We start from the raw sequence: 10,000 nt of genomic DNA on the forward strand, positions 1-10,000 counted from the left end.
TGGAGGTCAGCAACTTCCTACTTCTACGTTAGGAGCAAGTCTTCTATGAAAGAAAGCTCAAAAAGATGAAAAAAAGAATAAAACTTCTGAGGTAATAAATAGGATTATTCCTCATCGAAGTCCAATAGTAACTGCCTTTGTATGAAGACCTTGATAAGTTCCTTCTCGTGTAATATCTCGTCACCACTGAATTATAGTGAGAGTAGTAGCAGTAATTCCTAAAATCAATAGGTCAGGATTGAATTGGTGGAATCATTTAACTAATCCTGTAGTTAATATTATAGCTCTAATTGAGCCTGTAAGAGGTCATGGTCTTATGTCTACTAAGTGGAAGGCGTAATGTCCATGAGATGATGTCATTAGTTTAAATATTATGTGACTTCACTAGCGTAAAGGGTTCTTAATACTGCAAATGCATATGACTGAATAACTGCTACAGCAGCTTCAAGAATTAATAATAGGATCTGTCCAATAATAAGTATAGAGATTAATGTAGCTGATAGGGAGGGACCAGTTCTTCCTAAAAGAGTAAGTAATAGGTGTCCTGCAATTATATTAGCTGCCAATCGCACTGCTAAGGTACCAGGTCTGATTACATTTCTAATGGTTTCAATTAACACTATAAAAGGTATAAGAGCTCCGGGAGTTCCTTGTGGAACAAGATGAGCAAATATATGTTGAGTGTGGTTGATTCACCCAAATATTATAAAGGCTACTCATAAAGGTAGGGCAAGAGCTAATGTTATAGTAAGGTGTCTTGTGCTTGTAAAAACGTATGGAAGGAGACCTAAAAAGTTATTAAAAACAATAAGGCTAAAAAGACTAACAAATATAAGTGTAGTTCCAAAATGAGATGAGCCTAATAAAGTTTTAAATTCTTTGTTCATAATAAGGATCACCGTAATGGTATTGCTCAATAAAGTATAGGTAAGAATATTATCAGTTAAGAGGGAGTATAAGAACTCTTGATGTAGGATCAAAAACTGAGAATAAATTTGTTATCATTTTCAATTTATTTCTATTTTTTGTAATGGGGAAGGTGATTTTTCAATTTTTGTAGGCACTTTAATGAAATAATTTAAGATAATAAATACAATAAATGTGGCTGAAAATATAAGAAAGAGGTTTAGTTATAATAAGGGAGCTATTTGAGGGATCAAAAGATATCAATAATATTGATTACTTAAGCATGACAGGCTTATGTTATGTTTAATTAACTAATATTTTATTCATCGGAAGTAGTCGTTAATTACTATTATAAGTTTAAAAGACCTACACTTTCAGTCATCCGATGAGGCTTCTCTGGAAGAAGAAATTCAGTTTAAGAAGGAATTTACTGATACTCTTTCGACTACATTAGGCATGAATCGATGGTTCGCACCACAGATTTCTGAACATTGACCATAAAATAATCCTGGCCGGTTTATCAAGAAACTTACTTGATTAAGTCGTCCTGGAATAGCATCTTTAACTCCAAGTGCTGGTACCGTTCATGAATGAAATACATCAGCAGCTCTAATTAAAACTCGGATCTAAGTGTTTATTGGTAATACAGTTCGATTATCTACATCTAGGAGTCGGAACCCGTTCTCAGGTAATTCATTGGAAGGAATTATGTACGAATCGAATTCAACTTGGAGGAAGTCTGAATATTCATATCTTCAGTATCATTAATGCCCAATGGTTTTTAATGTTAGACTAGGGTTATTAACTTCATCTAATAAATATAATAGTCGTAATGAAGGAAGGGCAATGAAGATAAGAATTAAAGCAGGTAAAACGGTTCAGACAATCTCAATAGTCTGTCCTTCTAGTAAGAAACGATTTGTGGAAGTATTAAAGAAAAGGGTTGACATTATATAACCTACTAGTGTTGTAATTAAAATCAGTACAACTATAGCGTGGTCATGAAAAAAAAATTGTTCTATAAGTGGGGATGCTCTATCTTGTAAACCCAAGTGACCTCATGTTGGCATAAGTTTTCTAAAAGAAGAAATAATCTTCCTGGTAGGAGCTTAAATCCTATGCATCTGTCTGCCATTTTAGAAGTTAGTAATTAATGAAATTTCTATATAACTATGATCTGCTGGTGGAAGGTTATGTTGTCACTCAATCGAAGTTGGTAAGAACAGTGAAAAAACTACAGGTCGGGCAGCGGTTAGTGCTTCTCAGACGATTATAACAAAGCCTAATACGGCAATTAGGGATACTGTTGATCCAATAGAAGATACAACATTTCATGCTGAATAGGCATCTGGATAGTCTGAATATCGTCGAGGTATTCCATTAAGACCTAAGAAATGTTGAGGGAAGAATGTAATATTTACTCCAATGAATATAACCAGGAAATGAATTTTCAATCATTTAGGATTTAAGGTAAGTCCTGTAAATAAGGGGAATCAGTGGGCAATACCTGCGAAAATACCAAATACAGATCCTATTGAAAGAACATAGTGGAAATGTGCTACTACATAATATGTATCATGTAAAATAATGTCGATTGAAGAATTAGCTAGTACACCTCCAGTTAAACCCCCTACTGTAAATAGAAATACAAATCCTAGGGCCCAAATGAGAGAAGGACTATAGTTTAGTTGAGTACCATGAAGAGTACCTAGTCAACTGAAAATTTTAATACCTGTAGGCACGGCAATAATTATTGTTGCAGATGTACAATAAGCACGAGTGTCAACATCCATACCTACTGTAAATATATGGTGTGCTCATACTACGAACTCTAGAACACCAATAGCAAGCATAGCATAAATCATCCCAAGTGTTCCGAATGCTTCTTTTTTACCTGATTCTTGCCTAATAACTTGGGAAATTATACCAAAAGCAGGTAAAATTAAAATATATACTTCTGGGTGACCGAAGAATCAGAATAAATGTTGGTATAGGACTGGATCACCTCCCCCTGCTGGGTCGAAGAATGATGTGTTAAGATTACGGTCTGTTAAAAGCATAGTAATAGCCCCTGCTAAGACTGGTAAGGATAAAAGTAGTAATAAAGCAGTAATAAATACTGCTCAAACAAATATAGGTATTCGGTCTATAGTTATTCCCATAGATCGTATATTAATCACAGTTGTTATAAAGTTTACTGCTCCTAGAATAGAAGATACTCCAGCTAGGTGAAGAGAGAAAATTCCAAGATCTACTGAAGCTCCAGCGTGAGCGATACTGGCAGATAAAGGAGGGTATACTGTTCATCCTGTTCCGACACCTCTTTCAACTATTCCTCTTGATAAAAGTAATGTGAGAGAAGGAGGCAAGAGTCAGAAGCTTATATTATTCATTCGAGGGAAAGCTATATCTGGAGCACCTAACATTAAGGGTACTAATCAATTACCGAATCCTCCAATTATAATTGGCATAACCATAAAGAAAATTATGACAAAAGCATGAGCTGTAACAACTACGTTATAAATTTGATCATCCCCAATGAGACTTCCTGGTTGACCTAATTCAGCTCGGATAATAAGTCTAAGAGCGGTACCTACTATTCCAGCTCAAGCTCCGAAGATAAAGTATAATGTTCCAATGTCTTTGTGGTTTGTAGAAAATAATCATCGTTGCGCTGGATATAATGGATGAGTTGTAGGCGATAGACTGTAAATCTATATATGGATTTATAATCATGGCTTTGTAGTGGAAATTATAAGACGAAAGACTGCAATTCTGAAGATGCGCAAAGCGCCAGAGCTTTAAGATTAAGAGATTCTACTCCTTTTGGTAATTTTGAAGGCTACTAGTTTAGATAACGTAAAGCTTTATAGAATGATTGTAAATAGACTAGGAGCTAGAAGTAAAAATGTCAATATAAATTATTGACAGAGTTATGTATGAGGAAATTGTTGATTTTGTACTTCACTTAGTTTAAGGTCTTGATATAGTAAGAGCTGTTATAGCTACCCGTAGATAGTAGAATAGAGTTAAGAGAGCTGAAGCTAATAAAATAGCTAGTGTAATAAACATATGAGAAGATACTATTTCTTGGATGATAATTCATTTAGGAATAAACCCCGTGAAAGGAGGTAACCCACCTAGAGAAAGAAGGGAAGTGAAGATCTTTATATAGGACGAGTATGGAGTATGATTTACAATATGGGAGATATGAAAAGCGTCTTGATAGTTAAACAAAATCGCCACCGAACTGGAAATAAGACAGTAAAAAGAAAAGTAAAGGAGTCAGTTGGTCTCACTGATCAAGATTGCTGATATTATTCATGCTATATGGTTAATTGATGAGTAAGCTATAATCTTACGAAGAAATGTTTGATTAATTCCTCCGATTGCTCCTACCAGCACTGAAGTAATAATGGCTGCTGGAACAATGTATAGGGTGTTGGAATATAAAAGGTACGATAATAATGATAGAGGAGCAATTTTTTTAATTGTTATAAGAATAATAACCTGGTTTCATTGAAGTCCTTCTATTACTCTAGGGAACCAGAAATGAAAAGGAGCAGCTCCGGCTTTAAGTAGAAGAGCAACCGTAAATAAAGTAGTGGCGAGTTCACTCGAGGATATTATAAAAGAAGCAGATATAATGATGATCGACGAACCTAAAGCTTGAATTAAGAAATATTTTAAAGCAGCTTCTGAAGAGTATTGGTTGTTTTTAGAAGAAATGAGTGGAATAAAGGATAAAAGATTTAGTTCCAGTCCCATTCAAGCACCGAACCAAGAAGAAGATGAAATGGAGAGGAGAGTCCCTAATATAAGAGTTGAAAAAAATGAAATCTGAGAGGAAGAAAGAAGAATTAAAAAGAGAGGGAGTATGACCCTCATAGATGGGGTATGAGCCCAGGAGCTTGCTTAGCTTATCTTTTTATACTAAAAAGAATAAACTATTATAAAGATATACTCTGGTGTAAAGTGCACACAAAGTTTTCATCTTTGGGGGAATGGTGTCGATTCCATTGGGTATAAAAAAAGGGGGGGGGGGGTGGAAAGCAATAATGAAGGTAAGGATTTACTTACATGTTTTACCCTATCAAGATAATCCTTTTTCAGGCACTTCATTTTATGTAAAACAGTAAAATTATTTTTGCTTTACTGTCATAAGCTTTTTATTTTGCACTAATTGTGATGCTGAAGGCATTAAACTTTACAGAGAAAGTAAAAAAAAAGTAAAAATTAAAGCAATATATTAAATTAACAATATATATGCTAATTTTAAAAATTAATTTTTAATTAATTAGATTAATTTTATTTTAACAGATTGTTATAAAAAATAGTGTCTTCTTTTTGTATGAAACTTTAATCAGGTAGAATTTAAGTTTCAGAGAAGAAGACACTATTTTTTATAACAATCTGTTAAAATAAAATTAATCTAATTAAAAATAATGTTTAAAAATTAATTTTAGCATATATATTGTTAATTTAATATATTGCTTTAATTTTTACTTTTTTTTTACTTTCTCTCTAAAGTTTAATGCCTTCGAAAGGAATTAAAAAGAGTTATAGAAGAAAGTACTGTAAAGGAAAGATGAAATAAATTGAAAATTTAATTAAGATAAAGTAAAGTTAAATACTTGTACCTTGTGTATTAGGGAGAATCAAAATAATCTTATTAGAGTAAGTAGTCCCGAAAGAAAAAGAGCTAATATAAATAAATAGTTTTCGTATTACTGAAATTATTAAATTTGTATTAGTAGTGAAATGCTAGACGATTTTTCATATCTGGTTGATGGAGAATTTAATTTAATTTAATTATTTTGAGGTTAATAAAGCTTTAAAGTAATAAAGAGTAGGAGGGAAGAGCTTTTTATTCTAATAATAGGTTAACTACAATAAAGTAAACTTAGGTATTATTGAATTAGGCTTAAAAACAGCCATATTAGTAAAGCGTTCTTCTTTGAGTAATATTTATATAAGTGAAGTTTAGTAGTAATTATCCGACTCTTTTAGTTAATATATTGCTAAAAGTAATAATGATTTCATTAGTAGAAATAAGTTGTGATATTATAACTTAAAATAAAAGAAAATTTCTTATTTAATACAAGATATAATTAAGGAACTCGGCAAATAATGCTTTTGCCTATTTATCAAAAACATGTCTATATGGTTGGTATGTAAAGTCTGGCCTGCCCACTGATTTATTTTAAAGGGCCGCAGTATACTGACCGTGCGAAGGTAGCATAATCATTAGTCTCTTAATTGGAGGCTCGTATGAATGGTTGGACAAAAAGCAAACTGTCTCAATTATATTTATTGAATTTAACTTTCAAGTGATAAGGCTTAAATAAATTAAGGGGACGATAAGACCCTATAAAGCTTTACAATAAGGTATCTATATTATAAATTGTTAGTATAACTTGAATTTAGGTAATGTTTGTTGCGTTGGGGCGACGAGAATATAATAAGTAACTGTTCTTAAATTATTTAATAACAGAAATTTCTGGAGAATTAATGATCCTCTATTAGAGATCATAAGATTAATTTTGTTTTGTATGTATAAGTATAATCGGTCTGTTGCTTTGGCAAAATTATACATTGGACTTAGGATCCAATAATGTGGGTGCTAGTCCCCCAGGTAATACTGTGATAACATTAATTATAGTTATTAATTATTTACTGTTGATTATTTGCGTATTAGTAGGAGTAGCATTTGTTACATTATTGGAGCGTAAAATTTTGGGTTATATTCAAGTCCGTAAAGGTCCTAACAAGGTAGGATTTATAGGGTTGTTGCAGCCATTTGCGGATGCTGTAAAGTTGTTCACTAAAGAACAGACGCTGCCAGTTATATCAAATTTTCTTCCTTATTATTTGTCCCCTGTCTTTAGCCTTTTTGTGTCTTTAATTGTGTGGTTAGTTATACCATATGAACTGGGTTTAATAAACTTTAGTATAAGAACTCTGTTTTCTTATGCTGTACAAGTTTGGGAGTATACACAACTATAAGAGCAGGGTGAGCTTCAAATTCTAAGTATTCTTTACTAGGAAGCTTGCGAGCAGTGGCTCAAACTATTTCTTATGAGGTAAGATTGGCTTTGATTTTATTGTCATTTATATTTTTAGTAGGAGGGTTCAACTTAAGATTATTTAGTTTATATCAGCGAGATGTGTGATTGTTATGGTTTACTTTCCCGTTGGCTTTAATTTGATTTGCCTCTTGTTTAGCAGAGATTAATCGAACTCCTTTTGATTTTGCAGGAGAGTCTGAACTAGTGTCGGGGTTTAATACGGAATATAGAAGAGGAGGATTCGCTTTAATTTTCATAGCAGAGTATGCAAGAATTCTCTTTATAAGAATATTTTCTTTATTTTTTAGGAGGAAATTTGTTGAGACCTCTATTTTGTAAAGCTTGTAATAGGAGCATTTGCCTTTGTATGAGTTCGGGGAACGTTGCCTCGTTTTCGTTATGAGAAACTGATATATTTGGCTTGAAAAAGATTTTCACCGGTAGCTCTAAGCTATTTAATTTTTTTTTTTTTTTTATGGGTGTAAAGTCCATCTGTTTCGTATTAATATTATAACTGTATTTTTTAAAAGAAATAAAGTTATTAGAGGATTCGAACCTCTTTAGCGAGCTTTCAATACACGTGCTTTCCTATCAGCCAAACAAACAACTTAATCTAGTATTTTATCCCATCAAATAAGAGTTAGAGGGTTAATGATATAGTAAGAGAAGTAAAGAACAGTAAGAATTTGTCCAGTAAGGACATAAGGATCTTCTACTGGTCGCGCTCCAATTCAAGTAAGAAGGAAAACAATTCTAACTAAAGACCAGAATATGACTTGATTCAGAGGGTAAAATGTTAGGCTTCGGAACTTGGCAGCGTGAGTGAATGGTAAAATAAGTAAGATCAGAATTTATATAACAAGAGCGATGACCCCTCCTAATTTGTTGGGAATAGAACGGAGAATAGCGTAGGCAAATAAGAAATATCATTCCGGTTGAATGTGTGCTGGAGTAACTAATGGATTAGCAGGAATAAAATTATCAGGATCTCCTAGAAGATAAGGGTTAAGCAAGGTTAATAAAATCAGAGCAGCTAATATAACGATAAAGCCAGTAATATCTTTATATGTAAAGTAAGGATGGAAAGGTACTTTATCTACATTTCTTACAATACCAGGAGGGTTATTAGAACCTGTCTGATGAATAAAAAGAATATGAATAATAGTTGCAGCAGCTACGATAAATGGGAAAAGAAAATGAAAAGTGGAGAAGCGGGTCAATGTAGCATTGTCTACAGCGAATCCTCCTCAAATTCATTGAACGAGATCAGTTCCGATATTAGATTAGGAATAGCAGAAAATAAGTTTGTAATAACAGTTGCTCCTCAAAAAGATATTTGTCCCCAAGGTAAGACGTAACCTAAGAAAGCTGTTGCTATAACTAATAAAAGAATAACAACTCCTACAGACCAGGCATGTAAATATAAGAAGGATCCATAGTAAATACCACGTCCTGTATGTATATATAAACAAATGAAAAAGAAGGAAGCTCCATTAGCGTGAAGGGTACGTAAGAGTCATCCGTAATTAACGTCACGACAAATATGAGCAACACTTGAGAAAGCTAAATCTACGTGAGCTGTATAGTGTATAGCTAGAAAAAGACCGGTAACAATTTGAATTACTAAGCACAAACCTAGGAGAGATCCAAAATTTCAGAGAGTTGAAATATTGGCAGGAGCTGGTAAATCTACGATGGCTCCATTTAAGATTTTAAACAATGGATGGGATTTACGAATTGGTATTGTCATTTGTTATGATGATAGACGTAGAGGACCGAAAAAAGTGTTTGTAATTTTTACAACTACAATTAAAGTTCATAATAAATAAAGTAAGGTTTATAGTAGTATAATTATAAATAGAACTTAATCATAATTGAGTAGATGATAAGTGGTTATTTGTCAATGAAGATTGTTGAATTGATATGGGAGTATTCAGAAGAAGAGGGTCTACAAAGATTATTATAAATCCTATAAAAGTAATAAAAAAAGAGGTTAAAAACAGAGAGCCTGAAAAACTAAAGGATTCGTTAGATGCTAAAGAAGCAACATAAATAAAAAGAACTAGTATAGCTCCTGAAAAAATGAGGAATAGAATATAAGAGAACCAGAATGAGTTTATGGATAGTCCGGCGGTAACACAAATTATAATGGTTTGAAAGAGTAGTATAATTCCTATTGCTAGAGGGTGTAAAAGGCGAGTAAAAATAATAGAAGAAATAATAATTATTGGAGAAAGGATAATAATAAGTGAAATACAGAGAATAGTTTGATTAAAATGCTAGTTTTGGGGATTAGCGATAAGAGGTAACTCTTTTCTCTCATGCTTTAAGAAGACTTAATACTTCAATTCCGATTTACAAGACCGGTGTTTTATTTAAACTATTAAAACTAATGTTAATTCTTAATTTTTATTATATTGTGCCTGTAGTGAGAGTCATTTGTGGTTTATGAGTATTTGTTTCTAAACGTAAACATTTATTGAATACTTTATTAAGTTAGAGTATATTATATTGAGAATTTTTTGAATTGTAAGATTACATCTTTCTAATATAGGGCATGAACGTTATTTTGTGTTGTTTTTTCTAACTTTAGCTGCTTGTGAAGGGGCTTTGGGATTAGCATTGTTAGTGTCAGTTAGAGTATTACAATGTTAAAATTTATGTTGGCTTGTGTTATATTGATACCTCTGGTTAATTCGTGGTGAGCGGTTCAAAGTTCTTTATTTATTTTGACTTTTATTTTAATGTTATATTGTCATCATGATTTTAGTAATTATATAGCGGGATGGTGCTTTAATATTGATTCATTAGGTTATATTTTGATTTTGTTAAGATTCTGGATTACTGCCCTTGTAGTTTGCTCAAGACAAAAAAAGTGTTAAAGGAAAATAACTATCCTTCTTTATTCTTGTTAGTTAACATTTTTTTGTTATTTTTTAAAATTATAACATTCTCGGCCAATAATTACTTATTGTTCTATATTAGATTTGAAAGCTCTTTAATTCCTACATTAATTCTGATTTTGG

At 32.4% G+C, this 10,000-nt stretch overlaps 3 protein-coding genes across 3 annotated transcripts in view; all 3 read right to left on the reverse strand.

Moving 5' to 3' along the window:
- LOC138865663 (cytochrome c oxidase subunit 3-like) overlaps positions 1 to 360 on the reverse strand; it is a 790-nt gene extending 430 nt beyond the window's left edge. The window contains 1 exon segment of the mRNA XM_070136747.1: positions 1 to 360. This exon segment is cut by the window's left edge and continues 430 nt beyond it. Coding sequence (XP_069992848.1) covers positions 1 to 360 — 360 coding nt within the window.
- A 9-nt stretch (positions 361 to 369) lies between these two features.
- LOC138865740 (ATP synthase subunit a-like) lies at positions 370 to 1,288 on the reverse strand. The gene is given in 2 exon segments (XM_070137047.1): positions 370 to 983; positions 1,277 to 1,288. Coding segments are annotated over 2 exon segments (624 nt in total). The 3' UTR covers positions 370 to 371.
- A 2,485-nt stretch (positions 1,289 to 3,773) lies between these two features.
- LOC138865821 (NADH-ubiquinone oxidoreductase chain 2-like) lies at positions 3,774 to 4,973 on the reverse strand. Its single transcript, XM_070137158.1, is given in 2 exon segments — positions 3,774 to 3,810; positions 3,812 to 4,973. Coding segments are annotated over 2 exon segments (1,020 nt in total). The 5' UTR covers positions 4,795 to 4,973.
- Between the last annotated feature and the right edge of the window lie 5,027 nt (positions 4,974 to 10,000).

The sequence above is a fragment of the Penaeus vannamei genome, chromosome 22, assembly GCF_042767895.1.
Source record: "Penaeus vannamei isolate JL-2024 chromosome 22, ASM4276789v1, whole genome shotgun sequence".
Taxonomy (NCBI): Eukaryota; Metazoa; Arthropoda; class Malacostraca; order Decapoda; family Penaeidae; genus Penaeus; species Penaeus vannamei.